Genomic DNA, 20693 nt, shown 5'->3' with positions numbered 1-20693 from the left:
CAGCTTTTGCCCAAAGTAACTAAAAACAAACAAAACTACTTTTTGGCTACTCTTCACCAAGCTCCACTCATTTAGAGCTCTAAAGGTCCTGACAAAGCTCTTACAGGGCCATGGTATTTCCATATTCATCATGTTACCAGTCCTTGCTTCTATCTTCTCTAATCATCTTTCTAATATAAGGACTAGTCAATGAGTTCCTTCTGGATCCACATCCATCTTTTTTGAAGACTGCATGCTTTTTTACTCATCAGAATTATTTTTTTCCTTGGCATCTTCAGAATTTGATTCTTGAAAACATCTTGAAAACTTTTATACTAGCTTCTCCTAATTTAACTAATTAAATTTAATCCATGGGATTCCACACCTATCCTTCTTCATAGCCCTTTAAAATCTGTCATTCCAAAATTCTATTTTTTTTAAAGAGAGGCAAGTGAAGTCAAACTGGAGTTCATTGGCTGACAGATCAGGAAGGGATCAAAGCACCAGAGGCCATGATGAGGACAAAGGACACCTTTAGAAATCAGGCAACAGGAAAAGTAGGTCAAGAGAATGATAGCAGAGAAGGGAGTTCAACAGGTGATTATGAGTATCACAGTGCATTGCAGCTATTTTTTTGAACTTAGATATTTCCACAAAGAAGGCAGATAGCCAGTGTAAGCTGAAACCAATATATCTATGCTTTAGCTCACACATGGGAAGATATAAAGTCTAACCTGAGATACCTGAGGAATATGAGTAGGGAGATAAGGGAAGAGAGGAAACAAATACACACAAATCACAATCAGCAGAGGAGGGAAGAATATGACAAGATCTCTGGAGAACCCAGATGTATCTATGACCAAGTCACAAAAAAACACTCATGCATGGGTAAGACGACCATCGGACCATGCAGAAGCAGGAAAGAGATGGATATTTCAGTGAGAGACAACCCACCCAAACCAGTGTCCAGTATCTCACTATTTTTCCTAGTTTGACACCAGGACAGTAAGTGTTTTATCCTACAAGATGGGGATTTTATAGAGGTCAGGATCTCTAGGATACAGTACGAAAAAGTTAAACCTGGATCTCCTGACAGTGTCCACATATAGTTAATTTGGGGGCAGCTAGGTGGCGCAGTGGATAGAGCACCGATCCTGGAGTCAGGAGGACCTGAGGTCAAATCCGGCCTCAGACACTTAACACTTACTAGCTGTGTGACCCTGGGCAAGTCACTTAACCCCAATTGCCTCACCCCCCAAAAAAATTTTTTTTGAATTCAGAATTAGCCATGTTAAAGGAAAAGAGGTGGACAAAGACTGCCTACTATGTTTGGGTTTTTATCTGAATGTAAGCCACTACCCTTCAAAGCAAGAAGGATATTCCAAATATCTATTATTGGTTTTTGTGCATGCAATAGGATGAGGGTCAATTTGTTTTCAGCAGGAGTTTCCCACTTAGCAGTTGTAAAATCCAAACAGCAGCAGAGTTTATATTAATAGAAAATGAATCAAATTTATCCTTGTCAAAATGACCTGCAGATATAAAGCTAGGGAAAAGAAATTCATAAATTCAGATTCCGTTTGCCTTTTTTAAATTGCCTGGTCCCAGCCAGCTACTTCAGTCCTTCTAATTCTTTTAACTCTAATCTGATTGGCTTTACATCCCTTTATCTTTCAGAGAGAAAGTAGGACTCAGAAATCTCAACACCACCACCACCACCACCACCCCGCCCCCAACCTCCACAAACTCTTGGACTGGGATGGTGCCAGGCCAGCTGGGGCCTTTCCTGGCATTCAGGCAGTGAAGCATATTCTATCACACATGGGCAATGTCTATTTGGCTCAATTTCTTAAGCCAATGAGTCATTTCTCAAGGTGATCATCTTGGCAGGCTCTTCTTTATGTATGCTGCCTAGATTTACTCTTCTGCAATATTCACAAATTGATAATTGGTGCATTTAACACTCCTCCCATGTATACATCCTAAACAGACTTTTTTCCATTTCTAACAGGAAACATGCAGTGTAAGAGAGCATTAAAAGATGCCACATACTGACTTAATACCCGAGTGGTGCTACAGACTAATATAATCCTCCCACATTCCAACAGTATGCCTAACTAAAGATTCATTTTAAATCCTCACAGAACCCTCTTAATTGATCTAACGCAGTAATAAGCACCCCATGATTACTTGATTAGGGCTTAAAACAGTTGTTAGCCCATTTTAGCTGGAAATTTTTAACTCTTTCAATGGATTTCAAACCCTGTAAACAAAATCTTGAGCGAGATTTCTATTTCTGATGATATCCACAGGTAGGTAGGCAGAAGAAGGTTGATAGCATCTCCTGGAAATTCCTCACATAATGGATTACTATCATTTCCTGTAGGGCTAGAGAAAGTAAGCCACGATTTAAAAAAAAAAATTATCAGAGCACTAAACTTGTCATTCCAGAAGCAGGTGTAGGAATAGCTTCTTACACTGCTTTGCCAAAAGAGACTTAACCTACTTTTCCAAATTTAGAAAGGCCAGAATGTACCCTTCAATCTCAGTGCAGTTACCTTTTTTTAAAATTTACTTTTTTATCCCTCAGTCAAAATCTGTTTGCAATGTTTTTATATGTTCTTATTTTAAATACCAAGTTACATGAAATTAAGACTTCTATTCTTGACCAAAGAGAAGAACTGAAGGGAACCTTAGAAATCCTTTGTCTAATCTTTAGCTTAACAGGACAACCCTCTACAACATAACTTCTGTTTGCCTCACTTTCTTCAACTACAAAATGGAGTTAATAATAGTGCCCACTTCACGGGATTAACATGAGGATCAAATGAGGTTATTTGTAAAAGCATTCAACATGGAGTCTGGCACACAGTAGGTGTTACATTAATGTCTGTTCCCCTCCTTTCCCTTTCCTTACAGCATACCTGAGAAGACCTCTCCTAAGAAGGAACCTGCCACTTCCCTATGCAGCCCATTCCACTTTGGGAACACGCTGATGGTCAGAACTTTTTTCTTCCATTGAAACTATACCTAGGGGGCAGCTAGGTGGTGCAGAGGATAAAGCACCGGCCCTGGATTCAGGAGGACCTGAGTTCAAATCCTGCCTCAGACACTTGACAATTACTAGCTGTGTGACCCTGGACAAGTCACTTAACCCTCATTGCCCCGCAAAAAGAAAGAAAGGAAGGAAGGAAGGAAGGAAGGAAGGAAGGAAGGAAGGAAGGAAGGAAGGAAGGAAGGAAGGAAGGAAGGAAGGAAGGAAGGAAGGAAGGAAGGAAAGAAAGAAAAGGAAAAAGAAAAAGAAAAATAAAAAGAAAAAGAAAAAGAAAAAGAAAAAGAAAAAGAAAAAGAAAAAGAAAAAGAAAAAGGAAAAGGAAAAGGAAAAGGAAAAGGAAAAGGAAAAGGAAAAGGAAAAAAAGAAACTATACCTATCTCATCATCGCTCCTAGGTCTGCATCCTTAGAGGGTAAACAGGACAACTCTAACCCTCTTCCACAAGTACTGAAACAGTGATCCTGTCCTTCTTAAGATTTCTCCAGCAAAGAAACCCAAGTTCCTACAACTAACTTTTGTGTTGCATGTTTTTCACTCTTCTCACTCAAGCAGCTCATTTCTAGATGTACTCAGGTCATCAATGACTCTCCAAAACAGAACCCAATCCAAATGTAGTCCAAATAACATCAGTAGTGGAGCACTTTCACCTTCCTCATTATGGATTCATTTCGTGTAACCAAAGAAAACAATCCCTTTCTTGGTTGCTTTGTCACACTTTTGCCTCATATTGAAGTTATAACCTGAAAAATATCTGGGGGCTTTAGCAGATGAACTTTTATCTAGCTACTCCTTTCATTACCTTATACTTTCTAACTTTCTAAGAGTTGTTTTAGGGGGCAGCGAGGTGGCACAGTGGATAAAGCATCGGCCCTGGACTCGGGAGGACCTGAGTTCAAATCTGACCCTCAGATACTTGACACTTTATTAACTGTATGACCCTGGGCAAGTCACTTAACCCTCATTACCCTGCACCCCGCCCCCCCCAAAATAAAGATATTTTAAAAAATTAATCTAGGAGGCAGCTAGGTGGCGCAGTGGATAAAGCACCGGCCCTGGATTCAGGAGTACCTGAGTTCAAATCTGGCCTCAGACACTTGACACTTACTAGTGGTGTGACCCTGGGCAAGTCCCATAGCCCCCCACAAAAAAATTAATCTTATAAATTGTCTGTTTGAATTGTTGATAGTTTTTCTGGATTTTCACTCTGATCCCTAACAAGAGCTATTTTTTCATAAACATACCCTAAGTCACTGAAAAGAGATTTTAGAGGATATGACAGGATTCCACTAGAGACCTCTTTCCAAGGTGACATGGGTCTGTGAATAACTAGTCTTTGTATCTGGGCATTCAGACAGAAGAAAGACCCAAGGTCTTTCTTTATTCCTCCACCCCAAAATGACTTGGTATTTTCTTTATGCCTTGTACTTATTTACCTGAACAATATTATTTCCCCCAATGAGAATGTAGGCTCCCTAAAGTTGGAATGTTTCATTTTTGTTTCAGTGTCCAGTATAGGTGACCAGACTATAGTAAGTGCTTAACAGGTCCTTTTTCAATTGAATTTAATGTCTATAAGGACAGCCATAGTATGCTTTGTTGAAATTCAGGTAAACTACTGTCTATCATCACTTATTGTTGGCATCAAATCCGTAACGTAGTAAAAAATAAGGGGAGATAGTAAGTAAAAGGAATTCCTCCCCAAATATGTTAAAGACTTATAAGGACCTTGGGGAAATGGGCAGTAAAAGACCATTGAATCTCATACTACCAATGTCCAGTACTTGAAATCACCTTACTACATAAAAGGAAATTTCTCAATGTGGTGTAATGGAAAGAACAATGGATTTGGAGTCAGAGGAACCAGGTTGAAATTGAACCTCTGACACTTTTTATCTGTGTTAGGTCAGGAAAGTCATTTGCCAGTGAGGACCTTAGTTCCCTCATCTATAAAAAGAGGGGGTTGGATTAGATGGCCCTGAGGTCTCTGCCAGATATAAATCTGTGATCCTTTGACTTAATTAAAACAATCAGTTCCAAATACCCAGGGCCCATATTTTCTAAGAAACTTTACTATCAAACTTTTTATTTCTTCTTCAGCTCATCTGTCTTTAGACTAATTCTTATAGCGCCTCCTTTGGGATGGGTGAGGTAGGGCAGGAAGGAGTGTCAGTCCATTTTAAGGCTCCTTGGCAACTTTGATGAACTGAAAAAACAGAAGGAATAAGCACTCTGATATTAATTAGACCATGATGTTGTTTGTCATTCATTCTTGAAGAGGACCATGACATTGGAGTGATGTCATGACTTGCACTGAATTGGATTTAAGTGAGGGAGGGCTCATTCTCTCCTCTAGATCATTCTGGGTCTAGTGGCAAAATATATCAGGACAACTGGAGATGGCCCCAGATGTTTAAGGCAATTGGGTTAAATGACTTGCCCACGGTCACACAGCTAGTGTCTGAGATGAGATTTGAACTCAGATTCTCTTGACTCCAGGGCCAGTACTCTATCCACTGCGCCACCTACCTGCCCCAATTAGACCATATTATTTATAGGTAGAATGGAACTAAGCAATCAGCTAGCCAAATCACATACATTTTACAGGAGGAAACTGAGGCCCACAGAAGTAGAGGAAATGGCCCAAAGTCACAGGTAGTAGTTGGCAAAGCCTGCATTCCAACTGGCTGAATTTTCATGCAGTATACATTCAACTATAACAGTCTTATTAAAAATCAAGGTTTGGTATTATAACTATAAATTACTAAAATATACGAAACCACTCTCCTAGAAGTTGCTTATACCAATATTCATTCAGAATATTTGCTGCAGGACTGCACAGTGCACAGAAACAGATGCATGTTTGTTTGAGTAGAAAAGTATTAGTGAAAATGTAGATAAAATAAAGGTGAAAAATTAAGAGATTTATTCCCAATTTAAAAGTGATCTCTAGGCCAAGTTCTTTAAAGTCTTTCTAGTTCTGCTGTTCCCTTATCCAAATTTCTCCCCATTTTATTGGGTTGATTTCTTAGTTGCTTCACTAGCTCATTATTGGATTAGAAGCACTGCAGGTTATTCATAGTGTATACTTCAGAACTCCCCCGGTTTTTTTTTTCCAAATGTAAACACAATTTGTGTTATTTATCTCAGGAATGAAAAGTGTCTCCCCTCAGTTAACACCCATCTCACCTCCTTCTCTTTGTTGAGCAACACCAACTGGCTATCTGTGAGTATGCAATATTTCCGCTCCCATGTTGTGGTTTCAGTGTAGGGTGATTGGCCACATGACAGGCGGTGAGTGGGTGGCCCTTTCACATCTGTATGAGAAAACGAAAAAATAAAAGGCATGACAGCTTGTTAGTGTGTCTAATTAGCCATTACTGATTCTCTATCAAAACAAAATATTTAAGAAGGAATTTTTAAAAGTATTAAGTTCAAAGATTAAACTTTACTTTAAAAAAAGAAAAACAACAATTTAAAATAATCATGCAATCTGGACAAGGTAGCAAATCTACATTTGGGAGCAACCTAAGACTAAGAAGTGAGCTGCAGAGAAGCAGATGGAAACACGTTCATCTTGTATACTTTGTTCTCATTCTGCCAAAATGGGGGGGGGGGGGAGAGGGGTGAGAAAGTATTCCCTTAAATTAAAATCAGAAAACACTTAAAGTAAAAAAAAAGAATAAAAAGAATAATATAGAGCCGAGGTTAAAGTGGAAGGCATGCCTGGTGTCAGGATTACTTGAGTTCAAATACAGCCTCAGACAGGTTAAGTTTGTCTTAGTTTCCTCAAATGAGGAAAATAATAGTACGCTCCTCCCAGTTTTGCCGTGAGGATCAAGTGAGATAAGGACAGGAGTTCTTAACCTCGGGTCCATAAATTTTTAATTTTAAAAATATTTTGGTAATCAATATATTTGCTTCCCTTTGTAACCCTATTTGTTTTATTTTATTTACTTAAAAACATTCTGAGAAGGGAGCCACAGACCTCACCGGACCCAAAGGAATTGATGACAAAAAAAAAAGTTATTAAGAATTCCTACTTTAGGAGGAAGGTACCACAAAGTGAAATAGAAGTGGGTTACTCAATTCAATCCGACTCCACAAACAACTAAAAATTTATGTACAGAGAATTGTGGCACTGAGATATAACCATTATGGAACCTGTAGACTCGTAGGGAGAGGGTACAAGCACAAACACCCATAGTCCAAACTCATAGTGCAAAGTGCTATGTGAGGCCCAAGGGAACCACTGAAGGGACTAGAGGGACCTGAAAAGGATACTAAGAGAGGGGTGGCATGAGAGGCAGCATAAATACTAGGAAGAGCTTTGGACCTGCCGCATTCAGAAGATCAGCGTCACAAGGCTAACTCTCCCATGTGATAGCTGTCTGACTTTGAGGAAAGGCAATTAGTCTCTGAGTTGATTTCTTCACCTTTTAAAAGAGGCTAATAATACTTTTGTAAGAAAGTGCTTTTGTGAACCTAATGTGCCCAAAATAAATGTGAACTATTAATGTTATAAAGACAGGATTTCAGCAGTTGGAACAGAGAGAGGTATAAAAGGCACAGGGAAAATAACAAAGTCAAGGATGTAGAACACTGTAGGACATGTTTGAAGGGATAGTATGCAGCACAGTCTGGCTAAAGAAAAGAGTATAAGTGGAAGGTGGTGGTATAAGATAATGTCAAAGTTGAATTGTACCAAATTATGTTTTAAATGCCAAGTAAAAGAGTGAAGGTTGTTCCTAACCAAGTACTGAAAAGCTTTGGGGGAAGTAACATAGACAAATCTATGCTTAAGAAATATGAGTCTGGCATGAGTATGAATAGTTTAGAGAGAGAGAAGAAAGTAGATGCAGGAAGGAGTATTAGGAGGTAACTGAAACATTATAGTCAAGTGGTAATGAAAACTTTATATGAAGATCTTAGAAATGGGAACACAAATGAGGGAATCAATGTGAGAAGTATTGCAAAGACTCAGTAATTAACTGCATTCCTACTGGATAAAGAGATGAGCAAGAGGGAAAGATCAAATATAATGTTTTGTTTTGTTTTGTTTTTTAAACAGAGTAAATTGGATAACTGATGGTGCCACTGATGAAAATAGTGAATGCAAGACAGGGAGCAGATGTTATGGGGAAGGTAATCTCTCTCTGTAATAGGCATGATAAAGTTTCAAGTGTTGGAGGGATATAAAAGAAAGAGTCTATAGGCTTTTACAAATGCAAGAGTGGACTAAAGGGCTAGCAATATAGATTTAGGATTCATCTGAATATACATGACAGTTCCTCAATAGTGGAAGTGAATAAGCCTGCCAAAAGAAGGAGTATAAAAAGAGAAGAGGGCCCAGGATAGAACCTTAGGGAATGGCTACTAGAATAGGGACTAGGAGCAAATAAAGGAGAACAGGAGAGCTGACAAGATAAATAAGCAGAAGTATGCAGAAAATGCAGAAAGAAGGGTTGGGAGTCACTAACATCAGATGTTACCAACAAGTCAAGTAAGAACAGACAAGGGCCACTAAGAATGGTTTAAAATGGGGACAGAAACCAGAACAATGACTTGAGGAGAAGGTGAAATGGTAACGTCTTCCTAAATTTTAGTAGAAAAGAAGAGAAGAGTAATTATACACCAGTAATGTAATAATAGGAGTTAGAAGGATTTTTTTTTTTAAGGACCAAGGAAACATTTATGTTTGAAGCAAAATGGAAGGGAGCTAGAGGAGAAGGAGGAATTAAGGATGGCATCATTGTTTGAACAAGATCCCAGAGGAAGTAGGAAGGGCTAGGATCAATGGGGCAGGCAGAGAAATTAGCAATGATCACCTTTTCATCTGAAATAGGTGGGAAAGAATGAATAAAGGATGGGAGTGGATCTATGAAATTTTGATCAGTGGAAGAGAGAGACAAGGAAGCTCCTATCAGCCTCAATCCTAGAAAAATGTGAGATTGATAATAAATAGCAACAACTGGCTCAGAATGCAGTGGATGATCTAGTGTCTCCAATGTTTGACCAAGTTTTAAGTGCTCCACAGTGCCTGCTTCCACTGCCCTCACAACCCACTGGAACAAATCTACCTATTCTGCAAGGGAAGTCTTCGAATGTTTGGGGTAGACACATTCCCCTAACTCACTAATGGATTTGAGGCCTGTCAGTTACCAAAGGTGTATAGAATGTTCAGAGGAACTAGCACCTCTGGTGTGAGGGCCTGCTGAGCCCTTTTCAGGGCTACTCATCCACCTTGGGGTCCACATTGTCACCCAATTCTCACCTGTGGCTCTGTGCGGTGGCCACACCCTTGTGAGAATCTCAATCCAATTCTCTTTTCAAACTGCATTATGTTGTCTTACTAGGTGATCTGCTTTAAAAGTAGAACTTAGATGAAAGGCTTGGAACAGTTGCTGTGGGGTATGAGCTAGGAATCTGACAAGAACAAAGTAGGACTGCTGAAGCCCAGTTGAGATTATGCACCATAAATAAGTTTATAATGGATGAAATCATTTCATTAAATCTTCATTTTGTGTAGGAACAAAATAAGAGCAGAGAAACAGATTGACATAGGTTATCTACTTTCTTATCCCCCAAGTTGTTTGTGTTTTCTTGTTCCCAAAATTATTCTATATTTATTTATCTGGTATATACAATGTAAAGTTATAAGGCGGGGGCCTGCTGATTTTCTAGTTTTAGTACCAGGACTGAGCCTAGTGATCTGCATATAATATGGTCTCTAAATCTATACCTCGATAGTATAGGGAATAAGTGGAAGAACCAGGCAATAGAAAGAACATCACTGATGCAAAGGAGACCCATTTTTGCTGGGTTTGGCTTTTTTTTTTTTTTTTAAGAAGCAGCTTGGCACAGTGGAAGAAAGAGGCCCTGGCATTGAATCCCAATTCTGAAAATGACTAGATATGTGGCCCCAGACTTAAACCCAGACAAGACTGACTCTTGGGGGGGTAGAGGGAAACAGGGAAAAGAGATTCTATGGGTAGTAGCTCATGAATAAATAAAGTGAAAGGGATAGAACCCTGGATCAAGGCTAGGAATGGCCAGAAGTGATCAGAAGGGAAGAAGTGGAACAGTAAGAGGGTATGGCTGGAGAGCAGAATTTCATAGATCTAGAGGGAGAAGGGAGCTAAGGCCAGTAAGTCCAAGCTCCTTATTTTGCAAATGAGAAACCCAAGGCTAAAAGACACTGAGTATCATTCTCAGGGCCACAGAGCTAGTACCTGGCAAAGCTGAGATCTGAACTCCAAATCCAACATGAATTCCATGATTCTATGTTGTTCAGTTCTGTAAGGTGCCAAGACACCAGGTTCAATCATGCTGGTTGGTATATGATTGAAACAGGATGGAAAAGGTTGTTTGCATAAAGCAGATCAGAAAATTGTATGGTCAAAGTGTTAAAGCAATGATTAACAAGAATTACTGAAGTCCCCAAAAATGATAGCAAGAAATGGAATAAAGACATAATTGGCTGAACAACTTTTTCTGAACTGTTTTTGCCCAAGCTGATGATCTTAATGGCCCTCTCAGCTTGAAATCTTAAAATTCTATCATTCTAATAAAACTTACAAGACATATGCTACATTGCCACTAGAGGGCAGAAAAACCTTAGAAACAGTATACACAATTTAATGACATCCTGTTGTGGTACATAATTGGCATTATATTGGACACTTCAACCTTATGGAAGGTAAAAAAGTTGATGAACGAAAGGTCTCCCAACTATTCCATGGATACCCAAGAGACATCATTTCCAGGTAAAATGACATGGTGCTACTGTCTTCAGAGAGTTGCTGCTTAAAAATTGGTGACATAAATTAACATTTATGAAGTATTTCAACTGGGAGAAAATTATTAGAAATACACAATCATTGTTTATGGTTCAATATGCAGTATCAACATATATTTAAACACTGGGTATCACTTCATTTCAGAAACCCCTTGGGGGAGGGTATTATTTTAAATGTATTATTCATTACCATTTGTGGTTGCTACCACTGGGAGTAATTCAGGCTACAGAAATAGAAAACTTAAACACTCAAGTAGGCAGTAAAGTTTAATGAAAACAATGAAAAAATAAATTGAATCATAAGTAGATACACTTGGTATATGTTTGTATCTTGTGTACATATGGGTGATTAAATAATTTAAATAAATATTTGGTGATCTTGATATAGATTTCGATTTCTTACCCTTCAGTACTCATCTTTAGGACCTGCTCTACTGAGTCAGTGTATCTCTTTTTCATTCCTGCCTTCTGTTACTCTCAGCAATTTCAACGAACCCCTTATTCTTAAGAACCCTTCATGGAGGATATCTCTTCACAAGTCAAGGGCATCTTTGAAGATACTAGTAGGAAATGAGCAGGTTTTCCCAACTTACTTGTTTTGACTATGAAAAAAGCATTTGATTCAACAGAGCAAACATTGCCTTAAAGGCGTTCTTCTAATAAGGCTTCTCCCATTCATACACTACAATCATTTGAGATTACTTGAAAGACAACAAGGGGGTGGAGAAAGGGAACCAGCATTCATCAAGAAGCTACAATATGCAAGACACTGTTAAATCTGCTCAGTTCTTTCAGCCGATCCTAGAATGGCATGAATCGGAGGCCTTTCACCATTATGGCTGTCCTCCAGCTCATCAATGTCTTTAACACTAGCAGGACCAGAATTTAAGAACGTCTCATAGGACCAAGCTGCATCAATTGACATAGTTCATCTTTTTGGTCCAAAAATTAACTTGTGAAGTTTATTTCTTGGGTTCCAAGCATAAGATTTGATATTTATCACTATGAATTTCATTCTGTTAGGTTCAGAGCAAGTGAAGATGGGTTGAACATATGGTGAAGGTGAGGAAGGACAGGTGTACAGCTAGATACAGGTATATGCTCCAGTGGTACACCTGGGATGTCAGGAGAAGCCTAGAAATAGCCATTATGTTGGATGGAACTCCTGTAGCAAATATACAGGAGGATAAGAACAAGAGTTTCCAAGGATAAGTAGGCTTAGATGGGCTGAAATCTTAATCATTGTAGAGAATTCCTAAACCAATGAGACCATAGTTCCCATTTTAGCACTTGTATAGGTAGTCAGATGGCAAAGTGGAGAGAGTGATGGGTTGGGAGTCAAGAATATCTGAGTCCAGATTCTGCCTCAAATACTAGCAAGATACAGCCTCTTTCAGCTTCTGTTTTCACATCTGTAATTGGGATAATAGACCCCACCTCATAAAGCTGTTGTGGAAATCAAATAAGACATGTAAGATGTTTTGTAAACCTTAAAGTGCTATATAAGTGTTAGCTATGATTATATGGAGGCTCTCTTTGATTTTGTTTTGATAGACTCTTTCTCATTGTTAACATAGTTATTTAGGGACTCTCTTACCTTCCCATCCTCCAACCAACAAAGCGAAACAAAATAAACTTCCTAGGCCAACCCAAATTGAATCTGTTCAATAAATTTGATTAAGACTCTCCCAAATCAAATGCCAATGAAATCTACTTACTCACAGCAGTGCCAAATGCATAGAAACCAAAAGCCTAATAGGTATCACCCTGAATTGCACTTCAAAACAAAACAAAATCAATAATGATATTGGGGAATTTGTGTAACTACTGCTTCTTAATATTGATTCCTCAGAATCCCAAATGTTTTTCTAGTACTCAAGTTGAATTTTATAATAATTCCATTTTAAATTCCTCACTGGAATTCAATTTTTTTGTAATACTTAAAAGGAAAAAAGGATTGGGCCTTAATACAATTTATTAGGCCCAAGTGTGAACCCATGCTCTTACTGGTATGATTGAGTCTAAATGCAGGGCAGAACTGCTTTCTGGGGTAGATACTTGGGAAAGAAAGGGTGAATTAGACAATCAACAACATAGCCACTCCTTACATACTGTCTCCTGATCTGACACTAACCTACTGGACTGAATCACTGTCCCTGGAAACACTTTCACCTTGGATTCTGACCTCATCCTTCCATAGAATGTCTTACCTCACACCCCAACCTCACCAAGCATTTACTTGAGTAAGTAAAGAGCAAAAAATGGCCCTTCCACAGAAAGAACTTCCCCCTGGCAGAAAGGAAGCTCCTGAGGGCAGGGATTTGTCTTTTTGTCTTGTCTGACTTGCTATCAAGGTTGTCATAGTTTGTCTTATGAAAAATGTGTACACAATTTAGTCACACAGATTACTTGAACCACTAGTTAAATTTTTCCCACAATGCAAGGCATATTTTTAGGGTCAAGTGCCCAGACTCCTGCAACCTAAAGGGATGTGCCAACTTTGTATATAAATTTAGTGGTTTTGTGGCCTAGACAAGATTTCATTTGAATGACTAACTCCCATGCATAAGTTAGACATGTGACCTATACTGCCCACTGTAATTTAGCTGAATAGAAATCTTCTGAGCATAAACTAAGCAGGAAAACACTGGTAGCCTCCATCCATAAAAATCAGGGTAGAGAACAGTGTCTTCCATAGCAGTAGACCCTACTTATTAGGTAAACCACTACACAGAATACAGCCACATGCTATTCAAACGACTCCAAAAGCAAAACTCAATGAAAGCAGAGACTCCTGGGATACAGTCTCCTCATCATTAGGAGAACAACAATGATAAAATGGGGATTGTAAATTGAATCCATCTGGCTTTCCTGACAAAATCCTAATCAAAATCTGCTAATGCTCTCTGGCCTTAAAGGTTTCCAAGGGAATCATTTTTTAATTGAACTGCTGGTTTGCCAGCATATGCTAGTCAACTCTATCTTAAGTCCTATCTCTTTGCCTATATAATCTCCAGAGCAGAGTGCCATGTATACAGTAATGTTCCAAAGGAAACTTGTCTTGTGGTTCACAGAATGTCATCTCCTTCAGGGCAAATGGTCACTTTTTGGCTTTGTATACACAGAGTCTAGCACAGTGTTTAAGAAAATGGAGGCACTTAATAAAAGCTTCTTGAATTTAACTGTGGATTGATATGTTTGTTATCATATTTTTTTGAGTGAGTACACCAGAAACTTCAATATTATTAAAAGTGGATTCCGGGGGCAGCTAGGTGGCGCAGTGGATAGAGTGGCCCTGGAGTCAGAATACCTGAGTTCAAATCCAGCCTCAGACACTTAACACTTACTAGCTGTGTGACCTTGGGCAAGTCACTTAACCCCAATTGCCTCACTAAAAAAAAAAAGTGGATTCGGGGCAGCTAGGTGGTGCAGTGGACAAAAGCACAGGCCCTGGATTCAAGAGTACCTGAGTTCAAATCCAACCTCAGACACTTGACACTTACTAGCTGTGTGACCCTGGGCAAGTCATTTAACCCCCATTGCCCTGCAAAAAAAAAAAAGTGGATTCAACAAAGGATGAACTATGGTGGCCATATGAATGAAGAGAAGGGGGTTACTGAGATGTTGTGGGGTACAATCAACAGCACTTGGCACTGAGTAGATATTTTGTGTCTTCAACAAAAATAGACAACACTAGAGGAGGAATAAGTTGAACAGGTTCAATATTGAATATGTTCTATTTCAGATACTTCTAGCTGTGTGACCCTGGGCAAGTCACTTAAACCGCAATGCCCCACAAAAAAAAAAAAAAAGAAAGAAAGAAAGAAAAGAAAAGAGCACCAAAGATGACATCCATGCTAAAGGCATAGTGATGAATAATGATCCAATGGAGAATGAGAAGGAAAAGTCAGATAAACAACAAGAGAAATAAGAATAGTTATTGTCACTAAGTACAAAAAGCAGAGAGTATCAGAAGATGTGATATTCAAGTGTCAAAAGATGCAGAGTATTAAAAGAATAAAAACAGAAAGGCATAACAACAGTTAAAATACCATTGGAAACCTTGGAAAGAACAAGGATGGAGTAGAAAGTCAGGATCATCTGGATGGAGACTAAGGTAAGATGTAGATGATGGAAAGTTTGGACAGAGATATAGGATAGTTTAAGTGGATGAAAAGGTCAAATGAAGGCTGTTTTTGTTATTAAGACAGTGGAGACCTAGGCATGTTTTAAAGTAAGTGAAAAGAGTTAATTATGTGGATTTGCCAGCTTTAATGCTTTGCTTCCCCTTACTTGATATCCACCTTTTGGTTATTTTATTGCAAGGTAGATCAGGGTAGAAAAAAATCAAATTAAAAAGAAGTCTGCTAATCTTTCTCAGAAATTCCAACAAAAAAGTCTGATATAAATTTTAAATAATTAGATAAAATCACTTTCAGATTATCAAGGATGACAGAAAGCTCTCAACAGATAAAAATGACTAATCCATTTTAAAAATACTTAAGATAACAATACTATATTAGCAAAACAAGCAGTGTATACCTTTGTTCTACTTCACTAATTTCTCCTATCTTATTTCCCAATCCCATCCACAGTGGCTTCATTCCTAATTTGTAATTTTCAACTTTTTTTAGTATTTCAAATTTCTTGGGGAAGGATCACAAGGAAGATTCCTTATGCCAAATTTTGTACCAAAAAGTTTTAAAGGCATTTGCTTTGTACTTTATGAAAGAAGTAGTAAGTGTATATGTAGTATCCTAAAGATTCCATTCAATAAATTATCTATTAAGTACCTCTATAAAAAGCATTAATTATGATGGAGTGAATTCAGTATTCATTGATACAAAGATACACATGATTAACTCTTTTTGGTGAGGCAATTGGGGTTGATTTGCCTAGGGTCACACAGCTAGTAAGTGTTAAGTGTCTGAGGCCGCATTTGAACTCAGGTCCTCCTGACACCAGGGCTTTATCCACTGGTCTGAATGCTTTTTTAAAGGAATGTGATTGGAAGGGAAAAGAGAAAGGACAGAGCAAGACAAAGGAGTTTGAGACTGAAGCAATCTGCTTGGGAAAATAAAAGGACAAGCTTTCTATGCCACACAGTCTCCTCAACTATAAAACGAGAGCGTGGGACATGATGGCTACTCCAGCCCCTGAGCGTGGGACATGATGGCTACTCCAGCCCCTTCTACCTCTCAGTCTATATGATCCATAAGAAATGCTTTCCCTGAAGCTTTTTTCAGAGGTACTTGGTGGTTAAACTGAAGGAAGTGCTTTTGAATTGTGATATGCTTCCTATCCAATTGTTTGTTTCTTTGACATGGCAGTCATTTTAGAGATGACAAAATAGCAGTATATTTACTACCTTTCAAAGTCAACATCACATAAGAACTGTGTTAATATTCTTAATTAATGTATTAATGGATACCTCATCTCTTCCCTGGGATGGGATACAAGCCCTCGTGTTTCACTAACTTTCAACCGGTCCTTTAATAACATGAGTAGTTTTACCTTTCCATTCACTGTGGCAATTTAAAAGATACAAAAAGTTATGGGGGTGGGTGGGTGCACCTAGGTGGCGCAGTGGATAGAGCACCGGCCCTGGAGTCAGGACGACCTGAGTTCAAATCCAGCCTCAGACCCTTAACACTTACTAGCTGTGTGACCCTGGGCAAGTTACTTAACCCCAATTGCCTCGCAAAAAAACAAAAACAAAAAACAAACTTATGGGAAAGTATGTGAAGAAAGGTTGAGAGGGGTACACATGCATATTCATAGACAGAGGCACAGCTTGGGAAGAAACAGACTGGCAGATAAAATACTGAGGAGAAACAAGCAGTAATAAAGACTTAGAAAAAACCTGCCCCTGAGATAAATGTATTGAAAGGACACGTTGGAAGGCAGAGCTCCGAAGGACTTGAAGATGGCCGCTGTGCATAGTTGTCCCTCAGCTTACTCTGCATGTGGTTATTTTCAGAGTAAAAGATATATCCGAAAAGCTATAAATCAAATCCTTTTTTGGTGACTGGCACGATCACAGAAAGGTGTGTGTTTGTTTTTTAATTTTTGTTTGTTATCATAAATTAGACCTGAGTTACTGGTTGGGGAGTTCTTGATTTGAGACACTAGAAACCAGGGGGAGCAAGGGTAGATGATCAGATAAAGACAGAAGGAGGAAAAGAAGGGAGAAGTCAAGGACAGAAAACACAGGAGGCAATAAGAGGAACTGCTTACAGAAGAGAGAAGACAGAAGTTGGCAGAAGCTGAGCAAAGCTGGCAGTCAGTTAATAAATCAGACAACTAGCATTTATTTGGCACCTGCTATATGCCAGAATTTATGCTAAGTGCTAGGGATGCAGAGAAGGTCAAAGCCAGTCACTGCTCTCAAGGAAATCATAGTCTAACTAGAGAGACAATATGCAAACAACTACAAACAGAATACATACAGGATGAATGGGGGGGGGGACCCCCAAAAGAAGGTCCTCAGAAGGCCTCCTACCTGAGATCTGAAGGAAACCAGAGAAGCTGGCGATGAGGCAGGAAAGAGAAAACCAGGCATTGAGCCACAACGAATGAAAATGTCTGCAGGAAATGGAATGTCATGTGTGAGCAATAACAGGGAGGCCATTTGTCACTGGATTATAGTGCTCATGGAGGGGAGTAAGGTGTACAAAGACTGCAAAGGTAGAAAGAGGCCAGGTAATGAAGAGCTTTAAAAGGCAAACAGAAAATTTTACATTTGATCTTGTGGGTGAAAGGGAACCACTAGAATTGACAGACATGGGGAGTGACATGGTTGACCTAAATTATGGGATGATTAATTTAATAGCTGAGAGGAGGATGGTTTGGAGTAGGCCCTGACTTGAGGCACAAAGACCAACCAGCAGGCTACTGTAATAGTCCAGGCATGAGGTGGATAAGAGTCTGTGCCAAGGTAGTAGCACTTCCAGAGAAGAGAAGGGGGAAGATAGAAATGAAAGGACATGACCAGTGACTGGATATGAGGGATGCAAGAGAATGAAGAGTTGAAGATGACACAGAGGGTTATAGCCTGGGTGACTGGGAGGATGGTGGTACCCTTGACAGTAAAAGAAGTGTCTGATGATGATTGGGGTGGCGGTGTCATCTACAGGATGGAGATGACTTTTTACTTGAATATGTGAGACTGGAGGTTAGGAGAGAGTTTAGGACTAGGCAAGTGGATCTGAGAGTCATCTGCATAGAGATGATAATTGACGCCACAGAGGGAAAAGAAAAAACTTAGGAGACCCCCCGCCCCCCCACCCTCCATTCTATTGGTCATGATGTGGCTGAAGATCTAGCAAAGGAGATAGAGAAGGAACAGTCAGTGGTTCTCAAACAACCAGGAGAGAGGAGTGCCATGAAAATCTAAAGAAAAGCATATCAAGGAGAAGAGAATGAGCAATAGTGTCAATGGCTGGAGAGAAACTGAAGATAATAAGGTTTGGGAAAAATCATTAGATTTGGCAATTAGAAATCATTAGTAACTTTGAAGGGTGCACTTTTGTTTGAATGATGAGGTTTGAAACCAGACTTGAAAGAATTAAGAGAATGAAAAGGGAGCTTTTCAGCTCCACGGCTCCCTGGAGTGTTCGAGCTCTTGTCCGCTGACCCGATTCCTGTCGCTTCACTGTCCTCTCCCGCTTTGGCCATGGTGCGGACGAAGGCCGACTGCATGCCAGGCTCCTACCGCAAAGTGGTGGCGGCTCGAGCACCCCGGAAGGCGCTGGGTCACTCTAGCTTCGCCAACGCCTCTCCTTCGCCCACGTCCAGGAAAGTTGAAAGTAAGTATGCTGGTGGAAACCCAGTATGTGTACGGCCAACACCCACATGGCAAAAAGGAATTGGAGAATTCTTTGGGATGTCATCTAAACATTCAGAAAAAGAGAATCAAATTCCTGATGAAGCAGAGGCAGGAAGTAGCGGCCTAGGAAAACCTAAAAGAAAATCTCGTCCTTTGCAACCTGATCCCACAGAGGATGATGGGTGTCCAGATGAAGAATAGAACATTCTCATGTTTCTTTGCTTTAGTTATAATTCTAGGCTGTACATTTTTGTAAATATGTTTGCTTACAACGGTTACGGTTTAATTTTGTTGTACAGAAATTTAATTAAAAATACTTTAAAAATATATGCTTAAATTCAGTCAGTAGTAAGTAGTCCTGAATGGGAAACTGTAAGATTTATTATATGCATATATAAATAATTAGCATAGCCATCAATATTAAGCAGTATTTTATTCCTGTTCCTAATATGATAAGCTCCTTGTCTATCAGACAACCATTTCATGGTATTATAACTAACTTGTGACATTGGAGATGGGCTTGAATCTTTGTGCCACTGCCATTTTATTGGCATCTTTTTTGAAATAGTGCCATATTTTTGTCCTTCATTTGCTTGAAAAGCAGTTAGACTTTGTACGTTTAAAAACTATTTTCCCAGTATTAACAAAACTGAAGGGATATACTTTTAATGACTTAACTTTCTTCAGAAAGAGAGGTCAAATGCAATTTTGGATGCATTTAGAGAGGTATCCTCTAGTTAGGAAAAATTTGTTTATTTATCTGTTTTTTAATGGATAGAAGCTCATTTTTATGGATTAAGATTCCTTTAAAGATAAAATATCAATTTATAACAGCTCTTTTTCTAGTTACACAGAATTGGAAATTGAGGGGATGCCCATCAATTGGGGAATGGCTGAATAAATTCTGGTATATAATTGTGATGGAATACTATTATAAGAAATGATCAGTAGGAGGCTTTCAGAAAAACAAGGAAAGACTTACATGAACTTACATGACGCAAAGTGAAGTGAGAAGAACCAGGAGAACATGGTACATAGTAACAGCAATATTGTATGATCAACTGTGAATGACCTAGCTATTTTCAGAAATACAATGACCCAAGACAATTCCAAAGGACCTATGATGAAACATGCTATCCATCTTCAGAGAAAGAACTTTTGGAGTCTGGGTACACATTGAAGCATACTTTTTTATTTTATTTTTTTTTTGTCCTGTGTTTTCTTTTGCAACATAGCTAATATGGAAATGTTTTGCATGACTGTATATAAATATATATCAAATTTCTTGCCTTCTGAAGGAGAGGGGAGGGAAGGAAGATAATTTGAAACTCAAATTTTTAAATAAGTGCTCAAATTGTTTTTATATGTAATTGAGAAAAAAAAATTAAGAGACAAAACATTCATATCAACCAAGAAAGCTGACTGTGTATGAAAAGAATCGTAGGTCACAATGATAATTGATATTTTAGTTATAACTTATGTGTAAATAATGCTTTACAGCTTACAAAATGCTTTCCTGACAGCAGTTGTGTGTGGTAGATAGCACAAGCAGTAATAAAAGCAATTCCCATTTCCACAGGGAATTTATTCCAAAACATTTTCTCCACAACTATGTGGGACAGGGAGTGTAGATAGTATTAGTATCCCCATATCCTAGGTGAGGGAGCTGAGGCCCAGAATAGCAAAGGATCTCGCCAAAATTTAATGCTGGTCTTCTGGTTCTAAGTCTTGTGCTTTTTGCCTCTTCTGCCATGAGGCAGTATTATTTGTCCTAAGTACTAAATGTCTGAACCTTAAAGGTGAGCAAAAGTACGAATTATCATTGCTGATATGCAATATTCATTACTTGCAGAGACTTCTGAATATTCTAAATAAAAATATCTTGGGATTTTCCCCCCCATTGTATGTAAGACTTTAAGCATGGAATAGAATTTTTAGTGAAATTACTGTAATTCCATCAAGCAAAAAACAAGCAAGTAAACTGGAAAAACATCTCAAGAAAAATTATATGATGTCTGACACATAGTAGGCACTTAA

The 20693-nt window shown here is 38.8% G+C and overlaps 2 protein-coding genes across 8 annotated transcripts in view; one reads left to right on the top strand and one right to left on the bottom strand.

Moving 5' to 3' along the window:
* The window catches only part of RASAL2 (RAS protein activator like 2), a 354882-nt gene that overhangs the window by 186339 nt on the left and 147850 nt on the right, over positions 1-20693 (bottom strand). For all 7 annotated transcript variants that reach the window (XM_044000631.1, XM_044000635.1, XM_044000632.1 and 4 more), the window contains exon 2: positions 6220-6347. In XM_044000631.1, coding sequence (XP_043856566.1) covers positions 6220-6347 — 128 coding nt within the window. The remainder of the gene's footprint in view (positions 1-6219; positions 6348-20693) is intronic.
* On the top strand, positions 18471-19137 carry LOC122753288 (PCNA-associated factor-like). The gene has a single exon (XM_044000639.1). The coding sequence runs from the start codon at positions 18504-18506 to the stop codon at positions 18855-18857; it is 354 nt and encodes a 117-aa protein (XP_043856574.1). The 5' UTR covers positions 18471-18503; the 3' UTR covers positions 18858-19137.

The sequence above is a fragment of the Dromiciops gliroides genome, chromosome 4 (assembly GCF_019393635.1).
Source record: "Dromiciops gliroides isolate mDroGli1 chromosome 4, mDroGli1.pri, whole genome shotgun sequence".
In the NCBI taxonomy this organism is placed as follows: Eukaryota; Metazoa; Chordata; class Mammalia; order Microbiotheria; family Microbiotheriidae; genus Dromiciops; species Dromiciops gliroides.
The sequence above is the reverse complement of the archived record's forward strand: the minus strand, read 5'-3'. Positions and strand labels throughout refer to the sequence as shown.